This window comes from Lontra canadensis, unplaced genomic scaffold (assembly GCF_010015895.1).
Source record: "Lontra canadensis isolate GAN:19392208 unplaced genomic scaffold, GSC_riverotter_1.0 scaffold6, whole genome shotgun sequence".
NCBI lineage: Eukaryota > Metazoa > Chordata > Mammalia > Carnivora > Mustelidae > Lontra > Lontra canadensis.
The window spans coordinates 13,002,761-13,022,839 of record NW_022631000.1 but is presented as its reverse complement, the minus strand read 5'-3'; the positions used below and the strand labels follow the sequence as shown (position 1 = coordinate 13,022,839).

At 35.3% G+C, this 20,079-nt stretch overlaps 1 protein-coding gene across 1 annotated transcript in view; it reads left to right on the top strand.

The window, feature by feature from the left end:
* Nucleotides 1-4,359, top strand: part of LOC116864554 (cell surface glycoprotein CD200 receptor 1-like) — a 29,470-nt gene extending 25,111 nt beyond the window's left edge. Inside the window, exons 6-8 of the mRNA XM_032852210.1 lie at nt 2,040-2,157; nt 2,696-2,741; nt 3,417-4,359. Of these exons, the coding sequence (XP_032708101.1) occupies nt 2,040-2,157; nt 2,696-2,741; nt 3,417-3,485 (233 nt within the window). The 3' untranslated portion in view covers nt 3,486-4,359. The remainder of the gene's footprint in view (nt 1-2,039; nt 2,158-2,695; nt 2,742-3,416) is intronic.
* The last annotated feature ends 15,720 nt before the right edge of the window (nt 4,360-20,079 follow it).

The following is a 20,079-nucleotide window of genomic DNA, read 5'->3' as shown; positions in this document are numbered from 1 at the left end:
CTTGGCCGCCTATCTCTTCTTAACGTAGACCTTCAAAGAAGTTTCCAACTTTTAACTCACACTTTACCCCTCACTTATCCCATTTAATATATTTAGCCCCTCTTGTTCTAGAGTCTTTTTGGTGTTCTGTGAACACTAAGATTCTTACTTATTCTACCCTAAATTATTTGCCTTCATCTGTTCATTTTTCACCTAAAAACAGGTTGAATTTTTTCATCCTCTTATCTTCATCCATGTTCATTGTCTATATTTAAGTAGTCTAGACTTAGAAAATTTTCCTACCGATGATTTAGCAAAGTTTGAGAGAAGAGAAAAACCCGTGTCTTTAAACCACAATTTTCCAATACCCATTATTAAAGTGATTTTTAAAAAAAGTTTTTTAGCAGTATTTACTGAGGAGAGTAATGCTTATGTATGCAATCTGACCACCTGGTATTAGAATATGTTGTCATGTTTATGGATGCTTAGACTTGAAGGGACTGTCTCACTCACTCTCAGCCAGTGCTGGGGTCTCCTCCCTGTCTCCTTGCATGGTGGACCTTCAGTGTCTGTGGCCATACTTCCAACAAAAGAACATGCATCAGTGTGCAAGAGAGGGTTTCAAGACAATGATGTTGATTTTAACTGTAAAAATTTTTTTTCTTTTTCAAATAAAAGAAAAATGCAATGTTTAGAAACAAACTGTTGAAGGAATGTGGAGGAAAAGGACACCAGTCTGCTTAGCCTCCATTCACCTCTGTCTGTTCCCCTCAGCCCCATTCATGATATAGCCCCAGTGAGGTCTTAGAACCCCTGCCTCCCAGAGCTGGCAATTCCTTTGTTGACTTTTCTTGTCAAACTGAGCCTTATATTGTTGCCGGAGTTAATAAATAATTGAAAGTTGCTGCCATGCATTCATGTCAGTTTGAAGTACCTGGAAGAAAGGTGACTTCAGGATTAGATTGTTTTTCCAATTACCTCCTTTACAACTCCTTATTTACTTCTGAATATTGGAGATGAGAAACACCCTGCTATCACTGTAACTGAGAAATCTAGTCTTCAGACCCCCACCTCCACCAGTGAAGTCACCATTCATGAATCCTGAAAGCCACAAAATATTGATTTAGGATTAATGTCTTGATAAACACTCAAGAATCAGCAATACATCAATTTATTATAATGATGATTTGAGTTATTAATGAGTCAGAACTGTTTAAAATCACAGAAGTGAATTTCATGAACCATGAAACATTCTTGAACTATGTGTGTGTGTGTGTGTGTGTGTGTGTGTGTATATATATATATATATATATAATTTGTGTGTGTGTGTGTATGTGACTTTAGTTTTTAGAGCAGTTTTAGGTTCACAGCAGAGAATTCCCATATTTCCATTGCCCCAACAGATGCACGGCCTCCCGCTCTCTCTACATCAACCATGTCACACTTGTACATTTGTGAGAATCGATGAACCTACATTAACACAACATTTTCACTCAAAGTTTATAGTTTACATTATGGTTCACTCTAGGTATACATTCTATGAGTTTTAACAAATGTAGAACTGGTATCTCTCCACCATTGTAGTTTCATACAGAGCAGTTTCACTGTCCCAAAGGTCCTCTGTTCTCCACTTAACTCATACCTCCCTCCACCCTAACCTCTAGCAACCCCTGATCTTTACACTATCTCCATAGTTTTGTCTTTTCCAAAATGTCATATGCTTGTAATCATATAGAATGTAGCATTGCTAGATTGATTTCTTTTATTGAGTGCTATGCATTTAAATTTCCTCCATGTCTTTTTTTTTTAAATTTAATTTTATTTTTTCAGTGTTCCAAGATTCATTGTTTATGCACCACACCCAGTGCTCCATGTAGTACGTGCCCTCCTTAATACCCACCACCAGGTTTTCCCAACCCCCCACTCTCCTCCCTTCCAAACCCTCAATTTGTTCCTTCATGTCTTTTCATGGCTTGATAGCTCATTTCTTTATAGTGCTAAATAATATTTCATTGGATGCACCACAGATAAACCATATGCTTTTGTGTCTATGTTTACAGGTGACCAGTTATCACTAAACTCTACTTTTTATATAACCTCCTTTATTTGGTTTGCCTTGGTTTTGGTTGCCTTGGTCATTGTGGGATCCATTGGGCTTTGGAAAACCCGTTGCTGCAGGTATTGAGTAATGCTTTTTCTTCGGCTTTATTGGGCTAGAAGGGATGAGGTATATGGAATTGATGGGGTAAAATTAATATGTTAACATTAACATTCCCATAATCAAGAAGCATGTCCTAAAGGTGTTCTATGTGGACTACTCTAAATGACAAGAGGGACTTTACTTGGTTACTTAGGTATGCAAACATAGTGAATTAAACTGTTTAGGACAATATCTTGGTAGAGACAGATTTTAATTCTTTATTTGGGTAAAGAATTACAATAATTTATTTTATGTAACAAAAAGGATGTGTCACATTTATCCCATATATCAGGATTCTTTTGCATAAGTTCACTCCTCTTCCCATATGAGAATTATCTCATTTACGTGTATTAGCTACCAGTAGCATTCTTATTTCTGGTAATTCCTTTCTATATTATTATAACTTCTATAAAAAAAATGAACCACACTTGTCAATAGTATACTGTTTTGTTTTCCCATTTTTAATTAAATAACGATGTTTTCTGAATTCACTCCAGCTTATTTTTATTTTTGCAGAAAATGCAAATTAAAAAAAACAGAAGCTACTTCAGTTGTTGAGGAGGTAAGATAATATTAAAAAGTATTTTTGCAAATTTTAAGCTTCAATGTCAAAATATAGCCAGGCAATTTGTAAGTTGCCTCAATACTAGTATTTTAATTAAAAAGCAAAAATTCTAATTTTATAATGCTAATACTCAGGTGTGCTTATTTTGTCAATTATCTTATACTATTCATACACATTCTGAACAACATTTTCATTTCAAGAAATGTATCTTATATAGCACATAGTATTTGCCAAATTTTGATTGTAATGTTTGGAGAAACTGAATTGGTCTTTCCTCCCTCATAAAACTCTCTAATTCTTGACTTCTCTTTCTCCATACCATCATCATTTCCTTCTTAATTGGTCTTAAATCTCTCCTGCTCCATAATCTCATAACCAGTAGCTTACCAAGTCTGTGACCCTCTCCTTTGAAATACCTCTCATATTACTTCATTCTTTTCCATTCCTACCATCACACAACATTACCATCTCACACTGAGACTTAAATAATTCAATAAATTTTTGACTAAATAATAGAAAATAGTCCTTCTTTTATATCCATATAAGCCCAGAGACACAAATATAAGCACTCTTGTAGATTACTGAATCTGGGGGCACCTGTGAGGAAAACATAGGTGTAGTTGATGATTTCTGGCTTTTTTGAATTGCTTTTGACTTTGAGTTCTTTCTTAGGAAGAAATGCAGCCTTATGCCAGCTACACAGAGAAGAACAATCCACTCTATGATACTGTGAGCAAATGAAGTGGTCTCAGGTGTTATAAAGTAAAATTGATAGACTATCTCCATACTTCATAAGTTATTGGATTCTAGCAGCAGAACAAATGAATAAATATAAGGCAGAGCTACTATTTTTATTTTCTTAGAGCTCTATTATGGAAAACCTATTTTGGAATTAGCTTTTCAAGGATTCTGAGAAGATAGAGATTTTTAAAGAGTTTGGATACATATCCTTTTGTAATTGAAATTTTAGAATATTAGCTGCTATTAGCTAGTTCTCTGAAGAACTGATATTATTACAAAGAAAGCAAATGCTCATGATAAAATATTCAAATTGTTTAGTATAATAGATAATGAAAACTGAGTTTCCTCTAGAAAGAAATCTGTAGAAAGAACAATCAACATATTTTATGTATTCTTCCTGAAAATTTTATGTACATACATCTGTACACCCAAGGTATGGGTGTATATTCATAGGTCCGTTTACATATATATACACATATCCTTGCTAAGACACAAATGGGAACATATCATGATGCTCTTCTGAACTTATAGAAAGCTAATAATATGATAGGTCTTGGAGATCTTTTATATCAAAGAAGCAGAGCTACCTCATTCTTTTTAATGGTTATACAATTCCATTGTATGGTTATGTCATAATTTAATTAACTACAGTCCTAGTGATAGACATTTAGATTCCTTTAAGTTTTATTTGTTTGTTTCAGTATTATAAACAATACCACATAGAATGTTTCTTTTAGAAAGATCTCTTTGTATTTGTTTAAGTATATTTATAGAATAAATATAGTGGAATTTCAGGTCAAAAGGGTTTGTGCATTTTTTTTATTGAATTGGTATGTCAAATTGTATCAATTTACATTCCCTTCAAACGTGTTTGAATGTGTTTGAATGTGCCTTTCCATATACTGTTATTTTAGTATCTACCAATTCCCACTTCTTGTTTTTAATCAGTTAACTAATGTAATATATGATTATAATAAAAATTACACTGTTTGACAAAATTGGATTTATGTTTTTCTGTCATGAAAGAAAGCAGGAATAAGAGAGAGGGAACACATGTGAGGAATTACTTTCTGAACTCATATCTCAATAGAGATTGATAGCTAATGCCTAATAGTTTTTAAAGATGTGATAAATTGAAATTGTGTATTTTCCTGATGTACATTTTATTGTGAGGTGTTTAGCAAATAACCAATGTTCATTGAGTATATGAGCAGCTAAATATGCATTATGAAGAACTTGAATATCCATAGAATTTGGTCTGTGTGCTAAGATAATGGCCAAGGGATGACATGACTCTTGCCTTCAATTTTTCTGTGGAATACAGTATTAACAATGTGGAGGTGGGTATTAAGGAAGGCATGTATTACATGGAGCACTGGGTGTGGTGCATAAACAATGAATCTTGGAACAGTGAAAAAATAAAAGAAAAGAAAAGAAAAAAGAAAAAAAGAATGTACATATTGTTTTTAAGTTTATGAAAAATATATTTTATTTATAAAAATTTACGAAAAAAAAGTCTGGCTCTCCATAGCAGGAAAAATATTAAAAATTTTCATTATGGTAGAAATTAAAACAAAATCCATTCATTCTTTCATTTTGCCACATGAAACTTTTAAGACAGTTCTTTTGTCACTGTTTTCCTCTCTCCAGATATTTTGGTTACACTAGGCTTTATCATTAAAAAGATTCTTAGTTTCTTTTGGAGGTAAACTAATCTCATCACATTGAGCACATAATTTTGACCAAACCATTTTGACACCATTTAGGTATGCCCCAAACCAGTCCATTAAGCTTCCCCATATAAATATTACCAAGCAATACACAATAGACATCAAACCCTGTCCTTGACCTTTTCTTTATTCTTCATCCATTCCTGGGTGGGATGAGGTTTACAAACAACTGGGTTCAAAGATACCTGCTTAAATATTACTGAAAAACAAAAAAGCAAAATTGTGTTTACACCTTAACTTGATAATATATGTCAAAACAGCCCTGTAGGGGCACCTGGGTGGCTTAGTGGGTCAAAGCCTCTGTCTTCCAATTGGGTTGTGATCCCAGGGTTCTGGGATGGAGCCCCGTGTCGGGCTCTCTGCTTGGCGGGGAACCTGCTTCTATCTCTCTCTCTGCTTGCCTCTCTGCCTACTTGTGATCTCTGTCTGTCAAATAAATAAATAAAATCTTAAAAAACAAACAAACAAACAAACAAAATAGAATATATTTGCCCTGTAAATAAAGACTTCAAGATAGTTTACAAATGCTAAACTATGATGTACAGGAAACAAATGTATTAGAATCTTCCACTATAGGGGTGCTAAATGTGGTTGAACCTGAGAATTATGTGGGGAAATAAAAAAAATTATATAATTACCCAGATCCACTTTTTAGACCTGCTGAATCAGGAGAAATCTAGAAACTAAAACAGGTGTGTCAGTTAGGTCCTCCAGGAAGCAGAGGCTGAGATGAAGTTAGGAGCAGTAAAGATTATTTGGGAGAGAGGGGTTCTATGTGTGAAAGATTAAAGGGGCAGGAAGTAGGATAGGGAAGGGAGAGGCTTCAGACCATGACACTGATCTGAATGAGACCTGTGAAAGGAAAGGGGAAGAAGCAGGATACAAGAGCCTCAGATCCAGACACAGAACTGCCAAAGTCTTAGCCAAACCAATGAGAAACCCTGGAGCAAAGATTGCTTCTAAGAAGACTCTTTCATGAACAGAAATGCAAAACGTTTAGTCAATGGCTGGGAAGTGTATGACCTCAGCTCAAAAGCTGAAATGGATCCTGAAGGCCTTAGCAACTGGAGGGCGTCAGCTGATTGCACTCCTTGCATGTGAATGGGAAATTCTCTCTTGATGGGAAATCTGAACCCCTTATCTCCATGGCTGCCCAGTCCATCCTTTCACTAGTTAGTATTTGCCAGGTATGTCATAGTCTGTCTCTCTTCAATTCTCTGTGACATTTTATATTATGTATACCTTTTACAGCTACAGCTTTTTTTTTTTTTAAGATTTTATTTATTTATTTTACAGAGATCACATGTAGGCAGAGAGGCAGGCAGAGCGAGAAGGGGAGAAGCAGACTCCCTGCTGAGCAGAGAGCCCGATGCAGGTCTCGATCCCAGGACCCTGAGATCATGACCTGAGCCGAAGGCAGGGGTTTTAAACCACTGAGCCACCCAGGCACCCACTACAGCTTTTTAATAGAAAATATATACCCCATTTTTATGAACTCTGAGAATTTTAACTTTTAATGGGAGAGTTTAAACCATTCATATTTGTTGTGGTTACTTACATATTTGCTCACTGTTTTACAGTCTTAATTTTTATATCTTGTTTACTATGTTTACTCTCCATGCCCTGTTTCACTTTTTTCTTTGCCCTGTTTTGCTAGATTGGCTAACATTTTTGCTATTCTTTCTTTTTCCGAGTACTAGTTTAAAAGATATTCCTTGTAATATAAATATATTAGTGTTTATGCTTTATTTCAGAACACCTAAAAATAGCGGTATAATTGATATAACAATTTGTTAAGTTTTGCACGTATTTCAAGCATATAATTTATTACATTTTGACCTTGTTTTATACTTGTGAATCATCAGCATAATCAAGATAATGAACTTATCCATCATTCCCATTTTCTTATTCTTCTTTATAATTTTACCCCAAAACTCTTGCTCTCCTTCCATCCCCAGGCAACCACTGATCTGCTTTCTATAACTATATCTCAGTTTGCATATTCTAGATTTTTATATAAATGTGATTATACAATATGTGTTCCCTTTTTTTTTTGGTGGTGGGGATTCCCGGTTTCTTTCACTGAGTATAATTACTTGAGATAAGTTCACACATTAATAGCTCATTCTTTTTATTGCTAAATAATATCTCTTTGTATGAATATACCAGTTTGTTTATCTGTTTACCTGTTGATGGACATTTGGGTTGTTTCCAATTTTATGCCATCATAAATAATGCTGTAAACATTCTTGTGCAAATATTTTCGTGGACCTGTGCTTCTATTTTCCTGGGTAAAAACCTGTGAAGGCTATAGCTGTATCACATGGTATGTAGTTGTCTAACTTTTAAAGAAATTGCAAAAGTGTTTTTTCTAAGTGATCACACTATTTTACATTCCTCCCACCAATGTCCGAGATTTCCTGTTCTCCTGCATTTTTATCAATTTATGGTATGGTTGGTCTTTTTAATTTTAGACATTATGGTATATGTGTATTTTCTCTTATGGTTTTAAAAAATTATTATTGAAGTATAGTTGGCATACAGTGTTATGTATTAATTATCTCTCATTGTGGTTTTAATATAATCTCCATAAAGACTGATGACTGTCCTATTATAAACTTACTTAACACTCATATATTTTCTTTGGTAAGTGCTGAAATATTTTTCTCCTTTAGAAAAACTGGGTAGTCAATATAATTCATAGGCTCTGATAACAAATATCTTTTAATCAGAAAAAAACCAGGGTATAGTTTCTCTTTATTGAAAATTCTTTGTATATTCTGAATTCAAGTTCTTTCTTTCTCTTTACAGTGTTCAGTGTCTTTTGAAGAGATGTTTTTGGTTTTGGTTGTTTTGTTTTTAAAAGAGGACCTTTTTTATTTTGATGAATAATTTATTGACATTTTTCTTTTATGGATTATAGTTTTGGTATTGCAACTAAGAAAATTTTTTGGTATCACAAAATCTTAGAGTGTTTTATTCTAGAAGTTTCATAGTTTAGGTTACACATTTAGGTCTAGAATCCATTTTGATGGAATTTTGTATGACATATGACATTTTTGTGACATATAGACTGAAGTTCTTTTTTTTTGCATTTTGATACTCATGTGCATATCCCAGCACCAGTAAATTACCTTCTATCTTTGTCAAAACTAATTTGTGCCCATCTGTATGGGTCTACTTATGGGCGCTCTGTTCTGTTTTATTGAACTATTTGTCTATTGTTACGCCCATATCATACTGTCTTGTAGCTTTATAAATCTTGAAGTCAGGTAGTTTTAGCTCTCTGACTTTGTTCTTTTTCAAAGTTTTTTTTGCTATCCTAGGTACCTTCCATTTCCATATGAATTTTAGACTTAGTTTATCAATTTCTGCAAAGAAGACTTTTAGGATTGTGACTTGATTATGTTGAAGTTTATGTCAATTTGAGGAGAATTGATATCTTAACAATAATAATTCTTCCCGTCCAAGATCATAGTAGCTTTCCCATTTATTCAGGCCTTTTCCCATTTCTCTTTGCAGTGTTTTGTAATTTTTTTGTGTATAGTTTTTATACATCTTGTTCAGGCTTAACCCTAAATACTATATTTCATACTCTTTGATGCTATTGCAAATGATATTATTTTTTAAATTTCAATTTCTAAGTTTTCCTTGATATTATATAAAAACTCATTTGAATTGATGGAGCACCTGGATGGCTCTACCTTCAACTCTGCCTCAGGTCATGATTTCAGGGTCCCGGGATTAAGCCCTGTATTGGCTCCCTGCTCAGCGAGGAGTCTGTTTCTCCTTCTCCCTTTGCCCATCCTTCCCTCATTTTCTCTCTCTCTTTACCTCTCAAATAAATAAATAAAATCTTATAAAAAATTCAGTTGAGTTGTGTATGTTGACCTTATATAATCTGTAAATTTGATAAATGTACTTGGTGGTTCTAATAATTTTTGAAGTTACTGTCAGATTTACTACATAGATGATCATGATGCATGTGAATGCAGACAATTTCATTTCTTCCTTTCCAATATGGATGGCTTTTATTTGTTTTACTTAATAAATAACTGCTTCTCTACTCACAACATTTCTAACACTTGTGGATTTTCAACACCAACCAATTCTCCAATTCTCTCTGGATACAAACTGGATGACCAATTTCATTCAATTTTGACCTGAATTACCCAGAATTAACTTAGACCTCATAGATTAAGGGATGAGTACCAAAGGACATCCCTTACTTCAGAGGCCAATTTTAAGTGGTGGGTCTCTACATTACTCACACTTTTCATTCAAGCTGGCTACAAATTGGGGGTTCCTATAAGACCTCTTTCTCCAGGTTTGATAATTTGCTATAATGTCTCACAGTACTCAAGGAAACACCCTTATTATTTCTGGTTTATTATATTGAACAGTCAGATGAAGATGTATATAGACCAGGTGTGAATAGTTCCCAAGAATAGGAACTCTGTCCCCATGGAATTTGAAGTGTGCCACCTTCCTGGCATATGGATGTATACACCAAAGCAGAAGTCTTCTGAACCCCTTGTTTAGGACTTTTATACAGGTTTTATACAGGTTACATTGTGTAGGCATGATGACTAAATTATTGGTCCTGGAGGTCATGGGGTAGGCCTGAAGTTTTCAACTCTGTAATCATGTGGTTTGTTCCTCTGGCAAGAAGTCCCCTTTCCTGAAGGTATTCAGAGGCTGATCAAGGTCACTCACTAGCATAAACTCAGGTATGATTGAAAGGGGTTTGTTATGAATAATAAAGGACATTCCTCTCATCTCTATCACTATCACAGGAAATTACAAGAGTTTTAAGACCTCTGTGGGAACAATAAAATATGTATTTATTTTAACCCAAGATCAAGCTTACTTATTACACTGGCTAAATCCTTCAGTACAATGTTGATGAGAAGTAGTGAAAGTGGACATTCTTGTCTTATTCCTGGTCTTGGGGCAGAGCATGTAGACTTTCACTATGAAATACAATGTTAGTTACTAGGTTCTGTTTGTTTTCTTTGTTTTATTTTCAGATGCCCTTTATTGGTAGAAGAGTGTTTCTTATAATCCTCATTTCTCAAAGTTTTAAACAGGAACAGATCTTTGATGTTGCAAGGTTTTTTTGTGCCAACTGAGATGATCAAAAATTTTTTCCTTTTAGTTTTTAATATGGTAATATTGATTTTTGCAAAATATTAAATCAGCTCGCATTCTTGGATTTAATTCCACTTGGATATATGTATCATCTTTATTTTATATATTGTTATATTATATTTGCTAAAATTTTGCTTTGAATTTTTGCATCTATGGTCACTTCTTATCTGTAGTTTTCCAGTAATATTTTGCCTTGTTTTGTCTGGTATCAACTTAATGCTGGTTTTATAGAAGGAGTTGGCACAAGGTCATGGACTGATGTTTGTGTCCCTTCAAAATTCAATCTAGTCCCCAATGTGATGTGTCAGGAGGCCACAGCTTTGGGTGATAATTTAGATAAGATTATGAGGAATCTATGATGGGATTAGTGTCCTTATAAAAAGAGGAAGAGAGGCAAGATCTCTCTCTCTACCACTAAGGACACAGTGAAAAAACAGCTGTCTACAAGCCATAAAAAAGATCTAATCAGGAACCAAATTGGTCAGCACATTGATCTTGGGCCTCCCAGCCTCTCCAACTGTAAGAAAAAAATATCTGTTACTTAAAGCCATCCAGTCTATGGTATTTTGTTATAATAGCCTGAGCTGACTGAGATAGGAAGTAATCCCTCCTTTTAGTTACTTCAGAAGAATTTGTGTATAACTGGGAATATCTTTTAAAATGGCTTAAGAGAGTCATGTGTACTTGGAATCTTCTTTTGTGAAGGTTTTAATTTTCATTTAGCTCAAAATACATCATATTTTTTTTTAGATTGCTTTTTGACCTGTGGATTATTTAAAAATGTGCTATTCAATTTCCAAATATTTGAGGATTTTCCAGATATCTTTCTATAATTGATTTCTAATTTCATTCCTTTGTGATCAGAGAACATATTTTGTATAGATGGGTTGAGATCTTTCAAATTTATTGAGACATGGTGTGTGATTGTGATAGAGGACTAACTTGGTAAATGTTCTATGTATATTTGAAAATAGTGTGTATTCTTCTCTTCTTTGGAGTGTTCAACAAATGTCAATGGGTTGATAGTGTTGTTCAGATCTTCTATGTACTTGTTGATTGCGTACTTCTGTTATTGAGGAGATCTAGTAAAATCTCTGATTATTGTAAATTTGTTTCATTTTCCTTGTAGTTCTATCTGATTTTGCTTCACATATTTTGAAGCTCTGGTATAAAGGTAAAAAATTTTAGGAATGCTACATCCACTTTATGAGTTCACTCCTTTATCATTATGAAATAAAGTTCTTATCTCTGGTAATATTTTTTTCTCTCAAATTTACCATGTTTTTTATTCATACAGTCTCTCTAGATTTCTTTCAATTAGTGTTAATACCGTGTATCTTTTCCCATTATGTTCCTGTTAAATTATTTATCTTTATATTTAAAGTATGTTTCTTATAGGCAACATATAATTGTTTTGTCTTTTTTCTCCAGTTTGAACATTTTTTTTTTAAAGATTTTATTTATTTATTTGACAGAGTCACAAGTAGGCAGAGAGAGAGAGGGGCGGGGAGAGCAAGAAGTAGGCTCCCTGCTAAGCAGGGAGCCTGATGCGGGGCTCGATCCCAGGACCTTGGGATCATGACCTGAGCTGAAGGCAGAGGCTTTAACCCACTGAGCCACCCAGGTGCCCCAAACATCTTTGTTTTTAATTTCAGATTGAGACCATTGACATTTGCTTATTGATATGCTTAGGTTGAAATCTATCAATATGCTATTTGTTTTCTACTTTCCTTCATATTTTATTTCTTGTATATTTCCCTTTCCCCCCTTTTACCACTTTGAGAATTTACTAATTTTTATGATACTATGTTATATCCTCATTAGCTACAACACTTTTTGTTGCTGTTATTCATGTGGTTGTTATAGGATCTATAGTATATCTCTTTAACTGATTGCATTCTACCTTCAAGTGATATTATGATGCTTCAATATAATATAATTGTCTTGAAATAGTAAACTTCCATTTCTTCCTCCCAGCATTTGTGTTTCGTGTCATGCTATAACTTTACCTATGATATTAATATTATGTTACATAGTACACATACCTAACTGAATTTGACTAAGCTAATTTTGTGGATTAAATAGTTTTAAAATATTTCTTTATTTTAATTCTGTATTTTATTTTTAAATATTAAATATTGAAAAGATGTAAATATTTTATCAGTTATCTTTTTTAATTTTAAATTTCTTTTTAGTTTCAGTGTTCCAGAATAATTGTTTAAGCACCACACCCAGTGCTCCATGCAATACGTGCTCTCCATAATACCCACCACCAGGCTCACCCAACCCCCTCCCCCCCTCCCCTCTAAAACCCTCAGTTGGTGTCTGCACTAACTTGCATTCCCACCAACAGTGTAAGAGGGTTCCCCTTTCTCCACATCCTCTCCAACACATGTTGTTTCCTGTTTTGTTAATTTTGGCCATTCTAACTGGTATAAGGTGGTATCTCAATGTGGTTTTGATTTGAATCTCCCTGATGGCTAGTGATGTTGAACATTTTTTTATGTGTCTGTTAGCCATTTGTATGTCTTCTTTGGAGAAGTGTCTGTTCATGTCTTCTGCCCATTTTTTGACATGATTATCTGTTTTGTGTGTGCTGAGTTTGAGGAGTTCTTTATAGATCTTGGATATCAGTGCTTTGTCTGTAATGTTATTGGCAAATACCTTCTCCCATTCCGTGGGTTGCCTCTTTGTTTTGTTGTTGTTGTTGTTGTTGTTGTTGACTGTTTCCTTTGCTGTGCAGAAGCTTTTGATCTCGATGAAGTCCCAAAAGTTCATTTTCGCTTTTGTTTCCTTTGCTTTTGGAGACATATATTGAAAGAAGTTGCAGTGGTCAATGTCCAAGAGGTTACTGCCTATGTTCTCCTCTAGGATTCTGATGGATTCCTGCTCATGTTGAGGTCTTTTATCCATTTTGAGTTTATGTTTGTGTATGGTGTGAGAGAATGGTTAAGTTTCATTCTTCTACACATAGCTGTCCAATTTTCCCAGCACTATTTATTGAAGAGACTCTCTTTTTTCCACTGGGCATTTTTTCCTGCTTTGTCAAAGATTATTTGACCATAGAGTTGGGGGTCCATATCTGGGCTCTCTACTCTGTTCTACTGGTCTATGTGTCTGTTTTTGTGCCAGTACCATGTTGTCTTGGTGATCACAGCTTTGTAGTAAAGCTTGAAATCAGGCAACATGATGCCACCAGTTTTGTTTTTCTTTTTCAACATTTCCTTAGCAATTCGGGGTCTCTTTTGATTCCATACAAATTTTAGGATTGTTTGCTCCAGCTCTTTGAAAAATGTTCGTGGAATTTTGATTGGGATGGCATTGAAAGTATAGATTGCTCTAGGCAGTATAGACATTTTAACAATGTTTATTTTTCTGATCCATGAGTATGGAATGGTCTTCCATCTTTTTGTGTATTCTTCAATTTCTTTCATGAGTGTTCTGGAGTTCCTCGAGTACAGATCCTTTATCTATTTGGTTAGGTTTATTCCCAGGTATCTTATGGTTCTTGGTGCTATAGTAAATGGAATCGATTCTCTAATTTCCCTTTCTGTATTTTCATTGTTAGTGTATAAGAAAGCAGCTGATATCTGTACATTGACTTTGTATCCTGCCACACTACTGAATTGCTGTATGAGTTCTAGTAGTTTGGGGGTGGAATCTTTTGGGTTTTCCATATAAAGAATCATGTCATCTGCGAAGAGAGAGAGTTTGATTTCTTCATTGCCAATTTGAATACCTTTTATGTCTTTTTGTTGTCTGATTGCTGTTGCTAGGACTTCTAATACTATGTTGAACAAGAGTGGTGAGAGTGGGCATCCTTGTCATGTTCCTGATCTCAATGGGAAGGCTGTCAGTTTTGTCCCATTGAAGATGATATTGGCTGTGGGTTTTTAATAGATAGATTTTATGAAGTTGAGGAATGTTCCCTTTATCTGTACTTTGAAGCTTTTTAATCAGGAACGAATGCTGGATTTTGTCAGATGTTTTTTCTGCATCAATCGAGAGGACTATGTGATTCTTCTCTCTTCTCTTATTGATTTGTTCTATGACATTGTTTGATTTGTGAATGTTCAACCATACTTGCAACCCAGGGATGAATCCCACCCGGTCATGGTGGATAATCTTTTTAATGTGCTGTTGGATCCTATTAGCTAAGGATCTTGTTGAGAATCTTAGCATTCATATTCATCAGGGATATTGGTCTGAAATTCTTTTTGGTTGGGTCTTTGCCTGGTGTGGGTATCAGGGTAATGTTGGCTTCATAAAAAGAGTCTGGAAGTTTTCTTTCTGCTTCAATTCTTTGAAACAGCTTCAGGAGAGTAGGTGTTATTTCTTCTTTGAAAGTTTGGTAGAATTCCCCAGGGAATCCATCAGGTCCTGGGCTCTTGTTTTTTGGGAGGTTTTTGATCACTGCTTCAATCTCGTTACTAGATATTGGTCTATTCAGGTTGTCAATTTCTTCCTGGTTCAATTTTGGAAGTTTATAGTTTTCCAGGAATGCATCCACTTCATCTAGGTTGCTTAACTTATTGGCATATAACTGTTGATAATAATTTCTGATGATTGTTTCTACTTCTTTGGTGTTAGATGTGATCTCTCCATTTTCATTCATAATTATATTAATTAGAGTCTTCTCTCTTTTCTTTTGGGTTAGTTTGGCCAATGGTTTTTGATCTTATTGATTCTTTCGAAAAATCAGCCTCTATTTTTGTTGATGCATTCTGCTGCGTCTCTAGTTTCTATCTCATTGATCTGTGCTCTAATCTTGATTATTTCCCATCTTGTGTGTGGAGTTGGCTTAATTTGTGGTTGATTCTCCAGCTCTTTGAGCTGTAGAGACAGCTGGTGAATTCTGGATTTTTCCATTTTTTTGAGGGAGGCTTGGAAGGCTATGTGTTTCCCCCTTAGGATTGCCTTTGCTGTATCTCATAGGTTTTGGACTGAAGTGTCTTCATTCTCATTGGTTTCCATGAATTGTTTAAGTTCTTTGATTTCCTTGTTGATCCAAGCATTCTTAAGCAAGGTGGTTTTAGCTTCCAGGTGTTTTAATTCCTTCCAAACTTTTCCTTGTGGTTGAGCTCCAGATTCAAAGCATTGTGATCTGAGAATATGCAGGGAATAATCTCAGTCTTTTGATATTGGTTGAACCCTGATTTGTGACCTAGTATGTGATCTATTCTGGAGAAAGTTTCATGTGCACTGGAGAAGAATGAGTATTCTGTTGTTTTAGGGTGGAATGTTCTGTATATATCTATGAGGTCCATCTGGTCCAATGTGTCCTTCAATGCTCTTGTTTCTTTATTGATTTTCTGCTTGGATGATCTGTCTATTATTGAGAGTGGCATGTTAAGATCTCCTACTATTAATGTATTCATATCAATCTTACTCTTTATCTTGATTAACAGTTTTCTTATGTAATTGGCTGCTCCCATATTAGGGGCATAAATATTTATAATTGTTAGATCTTCTTGGTGGATAGTCCCTTTAAGAACTATGTAGTGTCTTTCTGTATCTCTGAACACAGTCTTTAGTTTAAAATCTAATTTATCTGATAGGAGAATCACTACCTCAGCCTTATTTTGAGGTCCATCAGCATGAAAGATGCTTCTCCAGCCCTTCACTTTCAGTCTGGATGTATCTTTAGATTCAAAATGGGTCTCTTGTAGACAACATATGGATGGATCCTGTCGTTTTATCCAATCAGCAACGCTGTGTCATTTTATGGGTGCATTTAAGCCCTTCATGTTGAGAGTGATTATTGAGAGATATGTTTTTATTGACATTGTGTTACCTGTGAAGTCTTTGTTTCTATAGATTGTCTCCATATATTTCTGTTCAATGATATTCTTGGGTTTTTTCCTCTTTTATAGAACCCCCCTTAATATTTCTTGCAGTGCCAGCTTGGTGGTCACATACTCTTTTAAACCTTGCTGGTCTTGGAAGCTCTTTATCTCTCCATCCATTTTTAATGTCAATCTTGCTGGATAAAGTATTCTTGGCTGCATGTTCTTCTCATTTAGTGCTGTGAATACATCTTGCCAGCCCTTTCTGGCTTGCTAGGTTTCTGTGGACAGGTCTGATGTTATTCTGATGGACCTTCCTCTGTACATAAGAAATCTCTTCCCCTTAGCTGCTTTCAAGAGCTCCTGTCTAAAATTATGAATCATCATTTTCACAATCAGGTGTCTCAAGGTCTTTCTAGATTCTATGACCTTGGGGGGGTACCTTTCTGCCTCCAGTACATGAACACTGGTTCCATTCGCGAGATCGGGAAAATTTTCATGGATAATTTGTTCAACTACATCTTCTAGTCTTCTTTTTTTCTCCTCCCCATCAGGGATTCCAATAATTCTGATGTTGGAACATTTCGTGGCATCATTTATTTCCCTAATTCTGTTTTCATGGCTTCTAAGCTGTTTGTTCCAGGCTTCCTCCTGATCCTTTTTCTCTATCTGTTTGTCCTCCAGATCACTAATTCTATCTTCTGCCTCAGTTACCCTAGCTTTTAGAGAATTTAGATCAGATTGGATGTCATTAATAGCATTGTTAACATCTTCTCTGGTGACCTTCACTTCTGTCCTAATCAATTCCATTTTGTCATCAAAACTTTCTCCAACCTAGCTATTGCCTGGATAATTGTTATCCTGAATTCCATTTCCAACACACTATTTATGTCCATATGCAAAAGCTCTGATGGAGAAGGACCAGTCTCTGAATTTTTCTTCTGTTGGTTATTCCTCCTCTTAGTCATTTTGGTGAGAGATGGCTGAATGGATGTGTAGCTGAATGTATCAACTGTAGTGCAGGCAAGGTGCACCCTGGAATGCTTCTGAGCAATTGGAAGTTACCACCAAAAAGAAAGAAAAAAGAAAAAAGAGACAAAGAAAGAGAGAGACAGGAAAGAAAAAGAGAAGACCCAGCCAGAATGGGCCCCAAATGTAAGATTTATGAAGTATACAAGGAAAAACAGACAAACAAAAAGACTGACAAAAGTAGATATCAAGAGAAAAAATAAATAAATAAAAAGAGAACCCTGTCAAAATGAACCCCAAGTATAAGATTTATATACTACAAGAACAAAAACAAATACACACTGATAGAAGAAAAAGATGAGAGGGTGGTTATAAATTCTCAGTGTGGACAAGAAAGCTTATTTTGATTCTTCCTGGATGTATATTGATATCTTTGTTAAAGGACTCAAATTTCCTGAGATAAAGGGGGATTAAAACTGGTTTACATATAGGGGTAGCATTGATTGGGGGAAGGGGATTACCTTGAAACTTCTCTCTATATGAATATTAAAAAAATAAAATAAAATAAGGTAAATTAAAAAATAGAAAAGCAAAAGAAAAACACAAGTATATATCAAAAAAGTTCAGGTTATTATGGAATTTAATGTACTGAACATCTCATTGTGATGGTAAATAGGTTAAAGAGTTATATAAAAAATAAAAATGAAAAGAACCAGAATAGTGGGAATGAATTAAAAATAAAAGTTGTATCTATGAAGTAGTGTAGTTGTTCTCTTGTTTGTTTGTTTGTTTTGGCTGGATTTCTGGGGGAGTCCCTAACTGTAGTTTTTAGGGAGTTTTGTTGTAGTTGAGTTCTCCTGCCTCCATCAAGGGGCTGGGCTCCGAGGAAACCGGTTTTTCAAGCCTTTGTTCTCTGGAGGTTTTTGTTTGTTTGTTAGTTAGTTTTCTCTCTTCTTGGTGGCTTTTGGCAGTTCTTTGGAGATTTAGAGGAAAGCAAACTGCACCCAGACCTCCCTCTCAGAGAGAGGCCTCAGTCTATTCCCCTCTGGGTGCTCCAGAGCACATAAATTCCCCCTCTGCTGCTGGCAGAGCAAGTCCCCAGTCATGGTCTCTGGGGTCACAGGAACTCTTGCTTGTACCCAAAACCATGAGAAATACTAGCTGTGGCTGTCTGGGCAGGTCCAGACCACCAGAGAGGTCCCACGCAGATAGCACACTGAGATTTTCATGCTGGCCTGGGCTGGGAGTGTTCGACTCTCCAGGTCCTAGAGAATGCTGGCTAGTGCCCATCTGGACCTCTCAGGGGAGAGTGTGGGGCATGACTGAGACTCTGATCATGCAGCAGGCGTGCAGAGTGCAAAAGGCTGTGGTTCTGCCTGCTGGCTTCCACCCCAGACCTCACAGGCACTGCCACCCAGATGCTTTCAGGCATACTGGTGGCTCGGGGACCAAGACCAGGCTTCGCTGCACTCTCTGAGGGTTCTTTGCCAGCGGTGGCCATCCTGGGTCCATGGGCTTAAGGCCCTGTCCCTAACTGCCCAATTCCACCAATTTCCCCTTAAGATCTTTGCTCTTTTTGAGTGCTTTCAACCAGACTCCAAGTTAAGGCTGGTCCCCAATCACAGGGCACTCTCATATTGGGGTATTACTTTCCAGTGGGTCACTTTCCAATGGGTTTGGTGGTTCTCTCCCCCTTTTTTTTTATCTTACAATATCAGTCTGATGTTCTCACTCTGATTTACCTGTCCACTGGCATCTTCTGCCCCCATAGAGATCCAGAAGTGTATAATTCTAATCTCAGGCTGATTTCATGGGTGGTCAGAGTTCTTTCAGAAGTAGGTAATCAGTTCACTTTAGGGGACAGGTTGAAACAGTGCGTCCGATTTTTCTGCCATCTTGTCTCCTCCCCCTTTATCAGTGGTTTTGAGCAATTTGATTACTGTATGCTTTGGTGTAGTTTTCTTCATATTTTTTGTGCCTGGAATTTTTTACATTTTTGGAGCTGTAGTTTTGTACCATTTATCAAACTAGGAAAATTTGTTTTGCTATTCTTTCCTCAAAAGTTTTTTCTTTTTATTTTTGGCTTTTCTCTCTTGTCCTCTGGCGACTCCAAATTTGTATATGTAGTCAAGCCTCTTGAAATTGGCCACAGTTCACTGATATTCCATTCTTTTTTTATGTCTATCTTTAGCATAATTTCTATTTTCAAAGTCAAAAATTTATTTCTTTAGCAATGTGTAGTCTCCTGTTAATTATATTCAGTGTACTTTTCACTTCATATATTGTAGCATTCATCTTTAGAAATATTTTTTGGGTCTCAGTTAATGTCTTCCATATGTTGTATTAACCTTTGGAACATATGGATGATAGTAATATTTTAATGACTTTTAGTGTCTTTGTTCACTATATCAATCATCCGTGTTAGTTTTGAATTAGTTTTAATTGAATGTCTTCTTTCCTCATTGTGCATTGCATTTTCCTGTTTCTTTGTGTACTTTATATTTTTTGTAAATATTCATAACATAAAATGACCATTTTAACTACTTTTAAGTGTACAGTTTAGTGGTATTAAGTACATTCTCACTGTTGTGTGCATTTTAGGTAGGTATTTTATTACATATCATGTTATCTAGGTTCAAAAATAATGAAAATTTCAATATTTATTGTTTTTATGTTTATTTGATATAATATTTAAATATTAATATATTATATTTTATATTTTCCTGATTTTTCTGTGCTTATCCTTTCCCCCTTCCCTTTAGACTTTACACAGCATTCAAAGTTCTGTTTTTATTGTACTGGAAATCACATACTGCATACCTATTCTTTGAGATTCCCCTTCAGTATATATATACTTAAAATCTAAAATTAATCAATATTATCTTACCTAAAGAATTAAAATATCTTAGGACATTTTTACTCCAATTAATCTTCCATCTAGGAGTTTTATTATCTAGT